Here is a 19,404-nt window from a genome sequence, read left to right as displayed (position 1 = left end):
TATGTACATGAGATCTGCCTTCTTGCAAGGTGACAAGCCAGCTTCATATCCCTTGGAACTGGAGTCAGATGGTTGTGAGTTACCCTGTGGGTGTTGGGAATTGAAACTGGGTCCTCTTTAAGAGCTCTCGACTGCTGAGCCATCTCCCCATTACATACTGAGCCATCTCTGCAGCCCTTCCCCTTACAGATTGAGTTAAGGTCTCTCATTGGAACCCAGAACTCGCTGATCTGACTATTCCAGCAGACAGCTTGACTCTAGACCCTGTATTAGGGTTACAGTCAGCTGCCAGGCCCACCTCACATCTACACAGATCTGAAAATCTGAACTCCAATCCTCATGCTTGCCTGGCAAGTGACTAAACATTAAGCTACGTCATCAACCACACCTTTGATCATTTGTTTGCTTTCTGAGACAGGACCTCATGTTTCTGAATGGCCTAGAACTTAAGCTGTAACTTCTGGTCTTCTTCCTCTCTCAGGTGCTGGAGTGCCTTCCTTTTTTATTATTGTTACTTTTTAAATTTAATTTATTTTAATTATACTTCTTTATTTGTAAGATGGGGCATGCCATCACCACTGGACCCTCACCGAAGCTCCTCTCAGCTATTGTGCTGTTGTCCCGAGTCATGGAGATTCTGGGGTTTTTGTTCCACAGGACCAGTCCCTTCACACACTCCAGCAGGTCAAAGATGGGGTAGATAATAGAGTGAGCCAACCCAAGGCCCAGGATGTGGGTCTGGGTGCTAGCTGAGCTGGTTGATCTGGGTCACTGGGATGGTCCCCAACAGGAGAGGGGCAGGGCCAGCTCTCCTGGGCCTATGCCATCAGGGCCAGCTCTCCCACACCCATGATGAGGGGCAGGGCCAGCTCTCTTGAGTTTGGTGTGGGCATGGGCATGGGGGGGCAGGTCTTCTGCTGCAGTGACCAGTGAGGGGCTGGACCAGCTCCTCCAGGGCCAATGAAAAGTAGGGCTGGCTCAGCATGGCCCTTGGATTTCAACATGCATCGTTCTTATGGTACTATGTGTCCCCTGTGGCAACAGGGCCATGGACATCATCACAGACCCTAACTACAGCAGGACCACAGACCCAGACATGGCTTTTGGCAGCAGCCCAGGCCTGAATATCACTAAGGTCCCAGTGTCAGAAAGGCCTTGGACACCAACATGGTCTCGGTGGCTGTCCAGACCCCAGGCACCTGCGTAGCTCTTGGTGATAACAGGAGCCATGAACACCAACTCAGACCCTGGTTGTTGCTGGGCTATGGATCCAGACTTGGCCTATGCAGCAGCCTGGGCCTGGATGACATCATGGCCCCATGTACCTTCTTAAACACAAGAAGACTTCCACTGGGATAACCTTGGACACTTTAATTAGGATAAAATTCTGTTGTTTGAATTTTGGAAGGATGGCAGAACCATGTGCTGTGAGGGGCAGACTGGGGCAGCACATGAGGCTGGAGCCAGACAGAGTCCTGGAGCAGCCTACCTGTCTTTTCTTTGATCTCGCAGAGCACGCTGAAGAGGGCAGACTTCATTCGATGGCAGTTTAGGGCATGCTTTCTGAAAGGCAGCAGAGGTTTGGTGAGAAAGTTAGCTCATGGGGAGCAGGGGCTTCCTTCCCAAGAAACCAGGCCCTGTCAGCCAATGTGAGATTGGTCACACCCTGCAGACAGGGTGAAGTATGCCATATCACTTTGACTTATGCAACATTAAGATAGGAATGTGCAGTCTGTGATGAGAAACTTTGATTGTCAACTTGACTGGATCAAGAAATGTTTGGAGTTGAGCATGGTGGCATAAGCCTTTAATTCCAGCCTCTGGAGGCAAAGACTGGTGCATCTCCTAGTTCAGAGTCTGCCTAGTCTACATGGAGTTCCAAGCTAGCCAGGGTTACAACAACAGAAATGTTAGGAATGTCTTTCTGTGAGTCTGAGGTCAGGCAAGCTAGGGCTGCATAGTGAGACCTTGTCTCAACAAACACAGTCGGAAAGATGCCATAATGCACACCTGGCACCCCAGCACTTCAGCGTGAGGAGGACTGAGAAGGTCAAAGTCAGTCTCAGTTATATAGTGAGCATTGAGTTTGAGGCCAGCCTGGGATCCAAGAGATTCTGCCCCAAACAATGTAAAGACTCCATAGAAAACAAGACAGCAGAGATGTCTTGGCAGGTAAAGGCCATTGCTGTGCAACCCGACAGCCTCAGTGCAATCTCTAGAAACTAGGAGGAAAAAAAACTGATTCCTGCAAGTTGTCCTCTGTCATCTCCACGTGTGCAATGGCATACCCACACAGAGGGAATAATAAAATTAAACAAATAAACAAAAACACAAAAGGGGACGTGAGAAGGCTCCTTGGGTAAGAGTGCTGGCTGGAGATCTGAATTCAGTCCCTAGAATCCACATGACGGCAGAAGTGGCTATCACCAGTTTGCCTCCGCAGGAGAACCTGCCCATCCACACAAAATAAATGTCCTTTAAAAATGCATCTTAAAAAAAGGGAAACAAAAAACAAGAGCAAAAAAGGAAATATCCTGGGGATTGAAGAAGCAGGCCAGGTGTGCCTGTGATGGCATTTCCAGAGGAGACCAGGTCACAGCCTCAGATGGGACCCTCACACGACATCGACAACAGTAATGGAAGGTGTGAATGGTTTGAAAGAGGAAGTCCTGGGTGAGAGAGATAGCTGGAGCTAGGAGTCAACCTGACGTCTTCCTTTGGCCACCTGCTTCCAGAACTGTTCTGCCCTGCATGTCCTCTCTGCCATGGCAGAGACTTTGTGCCAATTACATCTTCTACTCCTTCAGTTGCTTACATCAGGCATTTCCTCCAGATGCGGGGACCTCCCTGAGTCCCATTGACCAGGGCAGCAGAGGTGTGGCTCAGTGGGAGTGCCTGTCCAGTATGCTCCAGGCCTTGGGTCCCATCCCCAGCAATTGAACTAATAAACTACCCAAACCAATTCTAGTCTGAGATGGAAAAGAATAAAAAATAATTTGATTTTATAAATGGCTATAGAGCCCCCCTGCCCTGGTCATTATTTTTTCCCTTTTCTTTTTTCGGTTTTATGTGACAAGGTTTCTCTGTTAGCTCCAAAGCGTTTCCTGACACTTGCTCTGTAGACCAGGCTGGCCTTGGACTCACAGAGATTCGCCTGCCTCTGTCTTCTGAGTGCTGGAATCAAAGGCGTGAGCCACCACCGCTTGGTTATTTTTTATTTTTAATTTGTGTGTGTGGTGTTTTGCTTGCATGCCTGCCTGCCTGTGCACCATGTGCATGCCCAGTGCCTATGAAGACTAGAAGATGTTGGATCCCATGAAACTGAATTAGAGATGATTGTGAGGGACCATATGGGTGCTGGGAATCAAACCTGAGTCTTCTAGAAGAGTGCCCATTGCTCTTCGCACTGAGCCATTTTTCCAGCCCTGCATCAGCAGTTTTCAATAACATTAGAGTATTATAAATAGTAAGTAGTGGGGGCTGGAGAGATGGCTCAGTGGTTAAGAGCATTGCCTGCTCTTCCAAAGGTCCTGAGTTCAATTCCCAGCAACCACATGGTAGCTCACAACCATCTGTAATGAGGTCTGGTGCCCTCTTCTGGCCTGCAGGCATACATGCAGACAGAATGCTGAGAATACTGTATACATAATAAATAAATAAATCTACAAAACAAAAAAAAGAACAAAAAAATAGTAAGTAGCATAACAACTATTCACAGAGCAGGTGAGATGGGTAAAGACACTTTCAGTTAAACCTAATGAACTGAGTTCAATACCCAGGGCCCATGTGGTGGAAGGAGAAACGTGGAAGCTGTTCTCTGACTTTTACACACATACAAAGAAGTAGATGTAATTTAAAAATTGACAAAAACTGCTTACAAAACATCTGCCCAGCTTCAGGTGTTGAGTCGTGCAGCACCTTCCAGGACGTGCTGGTCTCACACAGATGTCCCAGATCTCATGAGGAACCTAGTGCCCGTGCTTCTTACCTCTGCTGCATCAGGGCAGGCATTCCTGGACCCAGGTCTTGTTGGACACTGAGGGACACTTTATAAATATTCAAAACAGCTCCTTTATACATAGAATTTGCATACTGCCAACAGCTCATCAAGAAGACCAACTTCAGTCAGGCGGTGGTGGTGCATGCCTTTAATCCCAGCACTTGGGAGACAGAGACAGGCAGATCTCTGTGAGTTCAAGGCCAGCCTGATCTACAAGAGCTAGTTCTAGGACAGGCTTCAAAGCTACAGAGAAACCTTCTGTCTCAAACCCCCAGGCACCCCCCCAAAAAAAGACCCAAAAAATAAAAAAGGACCAACTTCAGAGTTCGAGAGGTGGCTCAGGGGTTAAGAGCACTTTTTCTTTTTTTTCCCCCCAGGATGTATATGGAAAGAGCACTTATTCTTTTTTTAAAAAAAATATTTTATTTATTTATTATGTATACAATATTCTGTCTGTGTGTGTACCTGCAGGCCAGAAGAGGGCACCAGACCTCATGTGGTTGCTGGGAATTGAACTCAGGACCTTTGGAAGAACAGGCAATACTTTTAACCTCTGAGCCATCTCTCCAGCCCCAAGGGCACTTATTCTTACGAAAGACCTGGGTCCAATTCTCCGCACCCACATGGAGGTTCACCACCTCCTCAGGCATTAGACATTCATGCAAGACACTCATTCACACAAAATAGTAAAACAGACCAGACCTAAACACTTATTTAAAAAAGAAAGAAGAATACCAACTTCAAGGTCAGAAGGTCTGTAGGCAAACTCACCCTCCTGCGCCTAAGCATGGTGGTGTGGGAGAATTGTCTGTATCCTGTCAATCATATTTTAATAAAACGCTGATTGGCCAGGCAGACAGTATAGGCAGGAAAGCCAGACAGGAAGCATGGGTGGAGCAAAGAGACTGGGAGTATTCTGGGAAGCAGAAAACTCCCTTCGCCACTCCTGCCCAGATCACTGAAGAGGCAACATGTGAACTGCCACGCTGAGAAAGGTACTGAGCCATATGGCTAACATAGATCAGAATAATGGGTTAATATAAGCTATAAGAGTTAACAAGAAGCCTGAACTAATGGGCCAATCAGTTTATAATCTTATAGAGATCTCTGTGTGATTGATTCTGTGGGACTTGCCGGCTGTGGGGTACCGGGCAGGGACAGAAACCCCAACAAGCTGGCCCTCATGTTACAGCATGGACATGAGTCACATGTCCCCAATGTCCCACAGGTGTTTAGTACCTGTCATGTGCTGCACATCTTTCTGTTAGCACACAGGGGCTTCATTCAGGTTCTCATGTTTGCAAACAGGCATTCTCACCCGAGCCATCTCCCAACCCCTAGTTCGCGCTTCTGAAGTGTTCAGTTCTATGGTCTATAGTACATTCATTGTGCAAAGACTGCCATTAACTCCACATCACAGTCATTCTCCAAGATAGCCTGTGCTGACTGGTTGCTGGTTCATGCTCTCCCTGCATCCAGCAACCATCAATCTGTCTCTATATATGCTTTGGGGGGGGGGGCTTTTTGCACAAGTGAATTATATAATACATGGTATTCTGGAATACGGCATGGACGAGTACTTTGCTCCTTGTCCTGGTTGACTAATATTTTATCATATGGGCAGAGGACAGTTTGCTCAGCCATTTATCCATTCCCACACACATTTTTAGAAACTGCTTTTCTAACTCTTGTGTATATGAGTTTGTGTGTGTGTATGTGTGTGTGAGAGAGAGAGAGAAAGAGAAAGAGAGAGGGAGAGAAAGAGAGAGATCCTCACTCCCGTAGGGTAGTAGCCATCAAGTCCTAGTAACCCCCACAGAGTTAGAAGCACTAATATGTTTGAGACCATACTTGGCTTGTTACAATGGTGCTCAGGTCCTTTCTCATGACTGCTCACTGAGTGCTCTGAACCACGGAGCCATCCCACTAGCCCTTTTTTGAGACTCTCATGTAGTCCAGACTGGTTTCAAACTCTGCATAGTTTAGGATGACCTTGAATTTCTGATACCTCCTGTACCTCCTGAATTCTCAGTCATTTCTACAGTCCTTTTAGTGTTTTTCCTAAGGCAGGGTTTCAAGTACAGGCTGGCTTTCAACTCTATGAAACCAAGGATAACCTTGTATTCCCAATCCTTCTGCCTCTACTTGAGTTCTGGGTGATAGGTGTGAACCACAATTTATGAGGTGCTAAGTCAAGTGTTCTACCACATGAACTGCTCAGCCATCACTCATTTTGGGTATTATGAGTGATGTGGCTGTAAACAACTGTGCACAAAACTGTGACCATATGCATATACAACTCCACCATATCACAACTGCGGATCACAAGTAACTCCACCATATCACAACTGCGGATCACACAGTAACTCCACCATATCACAACTGCGGATCACACAGTAGCTCCACCATATCACAACTGTGGATCACACAGTAACTCGACAGCTAACTCCACCATATCACAACTGCGGATCACACAGTAACTCCACAGCTAACTCCACCATATCACAACTGCGGATCACACAGTAACTCCACAGCTAACTCCACCATATCACAACTGCGGATCACACAGTAACTTCACGGCTTACTCCACCATATCACAACTGCGGATCACACAGTAACTTCACGGCTAACTCCATCATATTTTTCGGTTTTCTTGGTTTTGTTTTGTTTTGTTTTTAAATGATTGAAGTCATTTATTAACCCAGCATCCTTCGTTCTAATACTTCTTGCTAGCAGCTGCCACCTGTCTGGCAATCCTGTCCAGATCTCTCTGTCCCTGAAGAGTTAGATTGTGGCCCCCATCTTGGTCCTTTTCCACTATTTTCAGCCTCTCCAGGGCTTGGAGGACGCAGCAGGTCAAACTCCGAAAGCTCTGCTGAAGTGGCTGGATCTGACACGTTTCTCTGTCATCCTCTGTAAATCTTGGTCATGGAGCCAGCTCTGGCACCACCACACAGGTACAGGTGCCGTGCTATGGAAACACCCTGTGTGTAGAACCATAGGGTACTGCCGTCTGGGGGGGGGGGAGGCAGTCTCCAGCAGCACAGAGCTTTGCAAGAAAGCCATAGAGTTGACGAGGCTTAACTTTTCTATCTGAGGGGGATTACAGGAAAAGGCACTCACAAACTCTCTTGATGGTTTCCTCCTTTATTCTCTCTCCCTATCTCATGTTGTTCTACAGCTTTTATATCCCAAAAGAATATTACAGGCAGTGTAAGAGTCAAAAGAGTTGCATTCCATTTTCCAAGTGAATAATTATAGGAAAAACCAGGGTTTTCACCTTCCTCACATGACTAATTACATGTGAAAAACAAACTATTCCAGGAACCCACATACATTCATACTCAAGTAACTTGTTACAGATTAACCTTATGGCAGGTCTTTTACTGGCAGGTTGCATTTTGCAGTTACAAAGGAAGGGCCAATTACTTTGTTACTTATTTTGAAAGGTAATCTTATAAGGAATCTTAAAGGAATCACAAACCTAAACTTTTATATATGAGAAAGAATCAGGCAGCTCTACATGGGTACATATCCATTCATTAATAATTTTTTACATCAGGAGATTGAGGACAGAAATGGGTATAAAGAATTAATCATCACCTTTGGTCATCAACCAATCCTAGCAAGGGCAGTTTGTCAGCCAGCAATCATTGAGCTGCTCTGTTCTTGTTCCCTGACCTTAAAGAGTTCCTCATTCATCTATGTGCCTTTCTAAAACTTCAGATTGTCTCCTTGGGTTTTTCACCTTAAAATTGTTTAGCAAAAAACATCTTAGTCTAACTTTGTTATTTTCAAAGCTTTGTTTCAATTGTGATGCACTCCAAGACCTGTGAACACATCTCCCAACATTAAGGTTAAAAGAATTTAAATTAGCTGGGCTACTGGGACTCAACTGTTAGTCATTAACTTGAGCTACTTACTATCCACGTAGCTGTAAAACATATCCTTGTATTTATTTTTACTCATCAAAACTCTGTATAAGCTATCATTATTATTATCAAATTGGACAGTACAGCTTAGGGGGTCATCTTCTTGACAATCCACAGGTAAAAATGCCCAGTAGAACAATGTTTCCAAAAGATAAACACATTATGTCACAGGTAGTGGAGATCTCCCCACGTCCACTCACACCACACTAGATATCAGAGAAAGAGAGCCGCAGCAAAAGCAAAAGACATTTCAGGATCTGTAGTCATGTGGCCTTGCCTAAACGAGATGGACCCATCAGGGGATTCCCTGCTGCTGGGCTGACACCGGGAACTTCAACTGCAACCTGCTGCTCCTCTGGCAGGGCCCACGACAATAGGGGGCAAGTTCTTTATGGTTGGCCAACTTGACTATGTCCACCCATCTGGGACTTTCTGAGGAAGACTGCCAGAGCTCCGATAAACTGCTGCTGGTTACCGTCTTTTACAGTAACTCCAGACACAATGCGGCCTCCATGCTGCCAGCCAGGGGAAAGGGCTTCTTGGTTTTTTTGAGACAGGGTTTCTCTGTGCGGCCTTGGCTTCCCTGGAACTCGCTTTGTAGACTAGGCTGGCCCTAAACTCAGAATATTTTTGGTTTTGTGAGACAGGGTTACAATGGGTAGCCCTGGCTGTCCTGACTTGATATGTAGACTAGGCTGGCCTTGAACTCAGAGACCCATCTGCTTCTACCTTTTGAGTGCTGGGATTAAAGGTTTATGCCACCACCACCTGGCTAAGCCTCATTTCTAATAAATCATTGCCTGATTCCAGGTTAAGATGTGCATCAACATTTTCTTTTAAGTGTTTTACAAGTTAACTAGGAATAGTGGCTCATGACTGTAATTCTGGCACTCAAGTAACAGACAGGCCACTGAAGTGTCAGGAGAGCCTGAGCTAAGATATTGTCTTAAAAAACAAACAAACAAAAACCAGTTATTCAAGGTTAGCTCTTCTATTTAGACACCTGGTGTGTGTGTGTGTGTGTCTGTGTGCTGCTGACGATTAAAACCAGACTCTCCAGTGTGCTATGCCAATGCTCTACCATGGACTCTCATCCCCAGCCGCGTGTCCAAGTTGAACACATGGTAATGAGATGAGATGGAGAGCCATACTAGTCAGTCTTTGGTCAACTTGGTCAGGTTAGCATCTTCTGTGAAGAGGATCCTCATCTGAGTCTCCATCAGACTCATCTGTGGGAAGCCTGTAGAGCACTGTGTGATGAAGACCTGGTGTGGCCCAGCAGTGTCACTCCTGGCCAGATGCTGTGGGGTTGCTTGAAAAAGCAGGTTGAGCAAGCCCTGGGGAGCAAGGCAGGGGCAGCGTCCTCCAAGGCCTCTGCTTCAGCTCCTGCCACGCTTCCTTCCATGATCAACTGAGTTGTGAGCTGACATTGCTTGCCCTCTCCTCTTCAAGCTGCTTCTGTCATGGTGTTCATCACAGCAGTAGAAACCCAATGGGGACAGACTCCAGTTCCACTCTTCTGCCATGAGGCTGACCGACGGCTGAAGAGGCCATCTTTTCCCCACCAGAAGTGCTGGCACATGTGTCAAATGTACTCACGTGCTGGGACTCCAGCCTATGCAGCAGAGTTGGCCTAGGTGTGCAAAGCCCTAGTGTGGTGGTGCACATCTGTAATCCAGATTTTAGAGGGGGAGGAGGGTCACAGTGTTGTGCCCAGATTATGACCCCCAGAGAGACCACCAAAGGCCAGAGAATCCCAGACTGTAATAAGCAAGGTTTATTTAACATAATACAAACTAGTTCGGAACCCGTCTCTAACACCCCGTTCTCAGCTAACCATGGAGTTAGCTTTTAAAGGAGAAACACAAGCAGCCCTTCAGGGTGGTTAGTCACAGCTGAAACTTGTTGAAGGTCTTTGCTTTCTCTCCCAGCTTGTTCTTTGTTCTTAGAGCAAGGCTACCCTGATTCTGAGTCAGGCCATCTTTATCAGCTTGTACCAGATGGCCAGGTGTAATTCTCGGGTGGGGGGGGGGAGGCTGAGGGGGATTGATTGGTGATGGGATAATAATATATTGGTATTTGTGAGTTATTGTTTTTAGAAAATTGTATTGGTGTTGATTTCTATACATTGATATATTAAATATTGTATGTGAGTATGTTTCTACCTCTATTTGTATTGATATATATATATACATATATTTACATTCCTACCTCTGATTAAGATATTTATGTAATGATATACATTGTTTACATTTGGAGGTCATTGTCCTCAGTCATTTTGCACAGTTGTTCATTCTCTTAGTCTTCAAGTTAGATAGATAAAAATCAAGTCATATATGCTTGTTATATTTATATTTAGGCTAATCAGGTTATTTAGGTGCATAGAGATCATACTTAGTATAGATAGTATAATCTTCAACCTCTTCGAAGAGCTGTAAAAAATGGCCTTTAATCTAACTCATAGTTCTATAGTAATGAGACACAATCACTCCTGGCATCACCGCTCTACTCCCGAGAGAACGTTGAGCACCAAAGACACTCCACATGGAGCTTGTCTTCTTCCTGGCAGAACTGGCCTTTGGGCAAAGAAAAAGCCCATACCTCAACCACTGACAGAGTTACAAAATATCTGTAAATGGATAAAAGCAGGGTTGTCTTATCTTGCCAAGACAGGGTAAGAAGAGTCCTAAAAGGTTTCTTGCCTTTAAAAAATGGCATGTCAGTTACTTCAGGCCTTAGCCAAAGTTGGTTGACTCAACATTACAAACGAGACTTTGGATGATTGCCCAGGTATTCAGTTGTCTCTTCCATTTGTTGCACATTTCGGAAGTTTCCCGCTTGTACTTCCGGGCTGCTTAAATAAAATTATTTCCCTTCTCAGATCTTTGATGGAGTTGAAGATTAGATAGTTGTAGTTACCATCTACATTATTTAGACTCCCTGAAATAGAATGTTTAGTAAAACTTTTGTTATATATTTCTTGCTTAATATTGTTTGTTGTTTGTAACTTTATATTTATTATTTGCTTCTATTGTATATAGTTGTATTTGGTTTTGTTCTGTCTTATTTTAGAAAAAAGGGGGAGATGATAGGGGAGTTCAGCCAATCACAATCTGTTTGTGGGGCGTGTCGCCCTAAGGCAAAAGTTTACCTATAAACCTGGCGAGTATGCTTCCCCTAGCTCTCTCTCTCCCGGCTCCTGCATCTGGACGGATCGTTGGGATTCTGGTGTAAGTCTTCCTTCTGTTTATTAAAGCTGTAAATTTTGTATTGAGCTAGTCTGGCAGATCTTTTATTACTGATTGCACCGCGCCCCTTCAGAAGGCCACTATCTTCCTGGGAACAAGCTAGTCTGGGTTCTTATTTTTAAAACATTCTGCTAGGAAATCTCTTCTCACCCCTTTGAGAATAAGGGGTGAAGGTCTCACAAGAAGTTCAAAGTCATCTGGGATATATGCTGATATGAGACCCTGTCTCAATTCTATTCCTTTGACCTATTTGCCTAGACTTAAGTGAAATGCATTCACTATTTATTGTCTTCAGATTTATTTATTTATTTATTGTTTGCTATGTAGCCTGAGCTGACCTCAAACTCGCAGGCTTAAAGGGTTTCCTGGCCTGGTGTGGGACAATGGTTTGTATTCTGTCAATTATATTTTAAATAAATGCTGACTGGCCAGTAGCCAGGTAGGAAGTATAGGTGGGACAACCAGACAGGAAGTAGAGGTGGGTCAAGGAGAACAGGAGAATTCTGGGAAGAAGAAAGCTTGGTCGGCAGTCCTATCCCAGTCACAGAAGAAGCAAGATGTAGCTGCCCCGCTGAATAAGGTACCAAGACACGTGGCTAACACACATAAGAATACTGGGCTAATATAAGTTGTATGAGTTAATAAGAAGCCTAAGGTACTGGGCCAATCAGTTTATAACTAATGTAGACCTCTGTGTGATTTCTTTAGGACTTGAGGACTGCGGGAACCAGGCAAGACAGAAACTTCAAACAACACTGGCCTCAGCCCTGCGTAGCTGGAGTTGCTATGGTGTGTGCCATATGTTGGGCTGAAATGCACTTCCTTTCAAACGCTTTGTTCCTTTGAGACATGTGGCTCAGGCAAGGGTTAACTTCCCATTCTTCTATCTACCATTACTGAATGCTTGGATTAGAAGCAGGAACCACATCAGGCTATGTGAAATATTGATATTTTAATTGTGTGTGTGTGTGTGTGTGTGTGTGTGTGCTAGCATGAAACCCAGGGCCCTCCAACACTGGGAAGACCCTACACTGAGCTACACAGGAAGTCCTTTTTACTTTTGATTTTCAGCTTGAGACAGCACCTTGCTTAATTGCCCAGGCTTAGTCCCCTACCTGCTGGGGTTACAGGCATGCACCACCACAGCCAGTCTAAAATACATTCTAAAAATGTATTTCATGGGCTGGTTGTGGTAGCACACACCTGTAATCCCAGCACTCAGGCAGGCGGCGGAGGCAGCCTGGTTTACATATGGAACCGCCAGGACAGTCAGGGCTACAGAGAGACCCTGTCTCAGGGAGGGAGGGAATAAGGGAGGGAGTAAGGGAGAGAGAGAGAGAGAGAGAGAGAGAGAGAGAGAGAGAGAGACAGAGAGACAGAGAGACAGAGAGAGAGAGAGAGGAGACAGGAGAGAGCAGGGAGAGAGGGAGAGAGGAGAGAGGGATAGAGCGAGCAGCAGTGGTTGTGTTTTGTAGGCTACACTTCAGGAAGAAAGAGCCAGGGGATCCACTGTGGAGGCCACCAAGCCTGCACAGGACTGAGGTGTGGTCAGCCCAGGTTAGACCTTTAACTTGGGGGTAGATCTGCAGGACCTTTGTGTTAAGTGTTGAAAGATTTCGAGAAAAAAGAAAATGCCAAGACAGCCAGCAAGCCTTGTCTGGGCTCTGCATGGATGCCGGACCTAGATCACAGACCCAGATGCAGGCTTCATCAGGCTCACATCGCAGCCCTTGAGCACACAGGCAGGGCCAGCGATTCGAGGATGGAGCATAAGCACAGGCAATCAGTGGCCTGCAGATTTGAGGAATCTCTGCAGGAGGGGACGGGGACCCAGACAGAAGCTCAGATCTCAGAGGTCACATGGAAGACAGTGGAATCCAGATGCCAGTGAGGAGGAACCACAGAAAAAACATGCCAGGAGAAGGGGACTTCCTATAGTTCCATGGTGACTCAATGAGGGTGGAGCACGGAGCGTAGGAGAGAGTGGAGGTGTAGGAAACAGAAACAGCAGTCATACACTCAGCCATCTTGTCATGAGGAATGCAAAGAAATGCAGCAGGTGCCAGCACGAAGTGGTGACTGGGTTTCTGCCCTGCTGTATGAGGCTTGGCCAAGCTGGCTCAGCTAACTCCTGGACAGAAACTGCCTTCCAAAATCACATCGGTTACTCCCAAAGCCTCCTCCAACAACTCTCATCTTGCACACCACCAAGACTGTCCCTGTCCTCAGTCACCATGTTCCAGGTCCTAGACAAACAGAGACATGCCCTATGACCCAGAGGAGAGCAAGTATCTACTTCATCCAGTTCCAGGCTGGCTCAAACTGGCCTGCCCAGTCCATCAAGTTCATTCTGGAGAAATCTTATCAAAGGTCTACGTCACAGCCTACAACAGACACTCGCATGAACATTTGTGCGTGCAGGCGCACGCGCGCGCACACACACACACACACACACACACACACACACATCCCGCCTCTATGGCCATGGTGGTGTTTGGTATGGTGTACCCCTCCTCTTAGGAGCAGTGGGTAAACTTTGCTTTCAAAAGTGCTTGTGGCCGGGTGGTGGTGGCACACGCCTTTAATCTCAGCACTCAGGAGGCAGAGGCAGGCGAATCTCTGTGAGTTCGAGGCCAGTCTGGTCTACAAGAGCTAGTTCCAGGACTGGCTGCAAAGCCACAAAGAAACCCTGTCTCGAAAAACAAAACAAAACAACAACAAAAAAAGTGCTTGTGTCCAGGTGTGCCATCCTGTCACACTTAATTCAAACAAATGTGTTTCAGTCCAGTCAGGATGAAACTGGAGAGATGGCTCAGTAGCTAAGAGCTTGTATTACTCTTGCAAAGGACAATCTAAGTTTGGTTTCCAGCACCCATGTTGGGCAACTCATGACCACTTTTGACTCTAGTTGCAGGGGATCAGACGCCGCTTCTAACCTCTGAGAGCAAAGCATTCACACATGTATATACCTTAGAGACAGGACACACATATACACAATCAAACAAATGCCTGATTTTTGTTTGTTTTGTAGACAGGGTTTCTCTATGTAGCTCTGGTTGTCCTGGAACTCATGTGTAGATCAGGCTGGCCTTGAACTCAGGAGATTCATCTGCCTCTGCTTCTGCTTCCCGAGTGCTGGAATTAAAGGTGTGTACCACTGGCAAGATGGGTACACACGCACAGACACTGGTGTTTTGCCTGCATATATATATATGTGTGTGTGTGTGTGATATATCTGTATGAGAAAGGCAGATCCCTTAGAACTGGTGTTACAGATAGCTGTGATCTGCCATGTGTGTGCTGGGAATTGAACCCATGTCTTCTGAAAGAGCAGCCAGTGCTCTTAACCTCTAAGCCAACTCTCTAGCCCCGTGAGAGTTTTTTTTTTAAAAAAATACTTTTGATTAATTTTATGTGTATGAATGCTTTGCCTGTATATATGAATGTGCACTGTGTATGTGCCTGGTACCCACAGAAGTCAGAGGAGGGCTTAGGATCCCCTGGAAGTGAGTTATGGATGGTTGTGAACTCCCATGTGGATGCTGAGAATAGAATCTCGGTCCTCTGCAAGAGCAACAAATGCTCTCCACTGCTAAGCTATCTCTCTAGCACACTCCCTTTTAATTTTTTTATTGATATTTATTGAGCTTTACATTTTTCTCTGCTCTCCTTCCTGCCTCTCCCATTCTCCTTCAATACTCCCCCAAGGTCCCCATGCTCCCAATTTACTCAGGAGATCTTGTCTTTTTCTACTTTTTACTTCTCATGTAGATTAGATCTATGTAAGTCTCTCTTAGTGTTCTCATTGTTGTCTAAGTTCTCTGGGATTGTGGTTTGTAGGCTGGCTTTCTTTGCTTTATGTTTAAAAACTACCTATGAGTGAGTACATGTGATAATTGTCTTTCTGTGTCTGGGTTACCTCACTCAAAATAATGTTTTCTAGCTTCATCCATTTTCCTGCAAAATTCAAGCTGTCATTATTTTTTTCTACTGTGTAGTACTCCATTGTGTAAATGTACCACATTTTCTAATCCATTCTTCGATCAAGGGACATTTAGGTTGTTTTCAGGTTCTGGCTATGACAAACAAAGCTGCTATGAACATAGTTGAGCACATATCCATGGCATGATTGAGCATCCTTTGGCTTTATACCCAAAAGTGGTATTACTGGGTCTTGAGGAAGGTTGTTTTCTAATTTTCTGAGAAATCGCCACACTAACATCCAAAGGGGTTGTACCAGCTTGCATTCCCACCAGCAATGCAGAAGTGTTCCTTTTTCCCCATAACCTCTCCAGTATAAGTTGTCATCAGCGTTTTTGATCTTGGCCATTTTTACAGGTGTAAGATGGAATCTCAGAGTTGTTTTGATTTGCATTTCTCTGATGACTAAGGATGTTGAACATTTCCTTAAGTGTCTTTCAGCCATTTTAGATTCTTCTGTTTAGAGTTCTCTGTTTAGGTCTGTACTCCATTTTTTTTATTGGATTATGTGATCTTTTAGTGTCCATTTTTTTGAGTTCTTTGTATATTTTGGAGATCAGACCTCTGTCTGATGTGGGGTTAGTGAAGATATTTTCCTATTCCGTAGGCTGTCATTTTGTCTTGTTGACCGTGTCCTTTGCTTTACAGAAGCTTTTCAGTTTCAGGAGGTCCCATTTATTAATTGTTTCTCTCAGTGTCTGTGCTGCTGGGGTTATATTTAGGAAGTGGTTCCCTGTGCATTCAAGTGTACTTCCCACCTTCTCTTCTATAAGGTTCAATGTGGCTGGCTTTATGTTGAAGTCTTTGATCCATTTGGACTTGAGTTTTGTGCATGGTGATAGATATGGGTCTATTTTCATTTTCTACATATTGATATCCAGTTATGCCAGCACCACTTGTTAAATATGCTTTCGTTTTTCCATTTGATATTTTTTGCTTCTTTATCAAATATCAGATGTTCGAAGATGTGTGAATTGATATCTTGGTCTTTTATTCAGTTCCATTGGTCCTCTTGTCTGTTCTTATGCCAGTCCCAGGCTGTTTTCAGTACTGTAGCTCTGTATTAGAGTTTGAAGTCAGGGATTGTGATGCCTCCAGAAGTTCTTTTATTGCCCAGGATTGTTTTGGCTATCCTGGGTTTTTTGCTTTTCCAAATGAAGTTGAGTACCGCTCTTTCAAGGCCTTTGAAGAATTTTGCTGGAATTTTGATGGGCACTGCGTTGAATCTGTAGATTGCTTTTGGTAGGACTGCCATTTTTACTATATTAATTCTGCCTACTCAAGAGCATGGGAGGTCTTTCCAACTTCTGGTGTCTTCTTCAATTTCTTTCTTCAAAGATTTAAAGTTCTTGTCATACAAGTCTTTCACTTGTTTGGTTAGAGTTACTCAGAGATATTTTATGCAATATTTGTGGCTATTGGGAGCTGGAGAGATGGCTCAGAGGTTAAGAGCATTGCCTGCTCTTCCAAAGGTCCTGAGTTCAATTCCCAACAACCACATGGTGGCTCACAACCATCTGTAATGGGGTCTGGTGCCCTCTTCTGGCCTGCAGGCATACACACAGACAGAATATTGTATACATAATAAATAAATAAATAAATAAATATTTTTAAAAAATTTGTGGCTATTGTGAAGGGTGTTGATTCTCTGATTTCTTCCCCAGCCCTTTTATCATCTCTGTACAGGAGGGCTACTGATTTTTTGAGTTAATCTTGTATCCTGGTACATTGCTGAAAGTGTTTATGAGTTGTAGAAGTTCCCTGGTAGAATTTTTAGGATCGCTTATGTAAACTATCATATCATTAGCAAACAGTGAGAGTTTGACTTCTTCTTTTCCAATTTGTATCCCCTTGATCTTCCTTTGGTGTCTTATTACTTTAGCTAGGACCTCAAGAACTATATTGAATAGGTATGGAGAGATTGGACAACCTTGTCCTGTTCCTGATTTCAGTGGAATTGCTGGGAGTTTCTCTCCATTTAGTTTGATGTTGGCTGTTGGCTTGTTGTATACTGCCTTAATTATGTTTAGGTATGTTCCTTGTATCCCTGCTCTCTCCAAGACCTTTATCATGAAGGGATGTTGTATTTTGTCAAAAGCTTTTTTGGCATCTAATGAGATGATCATGTGGTTTTTATTTTCAGCTTGTTTATATCACACCCCCTTTTAAAACAAAGCCCAGGCTGACCTAGAAAGCACTTACTAGCTGAGGATGACCTTGAACTTCTGATCCTCAGGCCTCCACAGGACTAAAACCTAGGCAGGCACTGTAATAGCACTTGGCCTTCAGCCTTCCTCTGAGACTGTAGACAGGAGCATTATCTTTGAGTCATATCCCTATCCCCCGTCCCCCCCCACACACACACACGCAGAGGATTCTGGGCAAGGGCTGTACCTCTGAGCCACATCCTCAGTCTTTCACTGGGGAATTCTAAGCTTGTGCCTATCATTGGGCCATGTCCCAAGCAGCTGCCTACAGATAATGAACCAGAATCTAGTGATGCTGGCCTGTGAGGCCAGAGTGTCACCAGAAGGGATGACTTTATTTCCTTTTCAAACCCTAAGTAAGCATATCCTTGTCACACTCTCCTTGACTCCAAACTGAACCTGTGACTTAAGATGTGGTATCATTATTACCTGATGTAGCTGGTGAGAAGCCAGGTGCCTTGCTTGAGAGAGCCACAGCAGGGAGCACTGGGTGACATCTAGGAGCTAAGGGTCAAGGAGCAGAGACCTCAGTCTTCCAACAGCAGGAGCTGACTTGTCAGTAATTGTGAGAACAAGGTAGGAACAACCTAGGCCACTTCTGCTGGACAGCTTGTTCTGATTCCCAGAACAGCAAAGCTCTGAGGTCACAAAATTATGATTTATTCTTTTATTACTTATTATTTTATTTTGGAGTCTGGGAAGATGGTTCAGAGGTAAGAGCACTAATTGCTCTTCCAGAGGCCCCAGGTTTGGTTCCTAGAACCCACACGGTCCCACACCCATCTGTGACTCCAGTTCTTGGAGCTCCAGTGCCTTTTGGCCTCTGTGGACACCAGGCACACCTGTGGTACACAGACATGTATGCAGGCAAAATGCTTATGCACAGTAAAACAAAATAATAAAAATTTGAAGCCAGGTTGTGGTCACACACACCTTTAATCCCAGCATTTGGGAGGCAGAAGCAGGTGGCTCTCTGTGAATTCAAGGCCAGCCTGGTCTACAGAGTGAGTTTAGGGCTAGCCAGGGCTACACAGAGAAATCCTGTCTTGAAAAACAAAAACAAACAAACAAACAAAAAGAGATTTCATTATTGTATCTTTTTGATCTTCATCTCAGGTCTTTCTGGAATTCAGACTCCCACATGCTAGGGCAATAGGTGTGTGTCACCACACCTAATTATTAACTTATTACCATCTCTTTGTAGTACTGGGATGTAACTAGCAACTTAGGCTTGCTAGGCAAGCACCCTCCTCTTGGCCTGCTCCTGACAGTAGTGCAAAATCTACATGGTAATGTATACAGATTTTATGGTAATACATGTAGATTTTATGGTAAAGTACATGGCTTTTAGCTGCTAGTTTGGCCAAGACTTGTCACACAGCAACAGCAAGCTGACGTTCCTCAGCCAACCTGAGACTAGTGAGACTGTGGTCAGAAAATGGGGTCAATGCTGAGCCATCTCTCCAGCCCTGTGAGTGTGTGCTACTACACCTAGCTTAAAAGGATTTCTTTTTTTTCCTTTTTTTTTTTTTGAAAATTTCCACCTCCACCTCTCCTCCCATTTCCCTCCCCCTCCCCCTCCCCCTCTAGTCCAAAGAGCAGTCAGGGTTCCTGCCCTGTGGAAAGTCCAAAGTCCTCCCCCCTCTATCCAGGTCTAGGAAAGTGAGCATCCAAACAGACTAGGCTCCCACCAAGCCAGTACATGCAGTAGAATCAGAACCCAGTGCCACTGTCCTTGGCTTCTCAGTCAGCCCTCATTGTCAGATTTCTAAGTGTAGCCCAGTGTCAGTTTTACAAGGATTTTCATGGTACTTCACACGTGGGGTTTTTATTTGGTCCTTTTGTTTCACAATCCTAACGCTGGAAAGTGAGGCATGAGGCAGATACAGTGTCCTAACATGTCTCTCAAGGACAGCTCACATGCATGACACATCCACACACAAGGCCCTAGCCTTTATGCCCAGCATTACATACAGACAGAAAGACAAAAGGCATTTCTGAAGACTGGGTGCTGTGGAGGACGGATGACCAGTTAT

The 19,404-nt window shown here is 44.8% G+C and overlaps 1 protein-coding gene and 1 pseudogene across 1 annotated transcript in view; both read right to left on the bottom strand.

Annotated features, from left to right (window-relative positions):
* Positions 1–19,404, bottom strand: part of Pbx4 (PBX homeobox 4) — a 58,379-nt gene that overhangs the window by 21,616 nt on the left and 17,359 nt on the right. Inside the window, exon 2 of the mRNA XM_048427232.3 lies at positions 1,490–1,563. Within this exon, the coding sequence (XP_048283189.2) occupies positions 1,490–1,563 (74 nt within the window). The remainder of the gene's footprint in view (positions 1–1,489; positions 1,564–19,404) is intronic.
* LOC125395611 (small ribosomal subunit protein eS19 pseudogene) overlaps positions 4,475–19,404 on the bottom strand; it is a 32,066-nt pseudogene continuing 17,136 nt past the window's right edge.

Source organism: Myodes glareolus, chromosome 23 (genome assembly GCF_982192425.1).
Source record: "Myodes glareolus chromosome 23, mMyoGla1.1, whole genome shotgun sequence".
NCBI lineage: Eukaryota > Metazoa > Chordata > Mammalia > Rodentia > Cricetidae > Myodes > Myodes glareolus.
The sequence above is the reverse complement of the archived record's forward strand: the minus strand, read 5'-3'. Positions and strand labels throughout refer to the sequence as shown.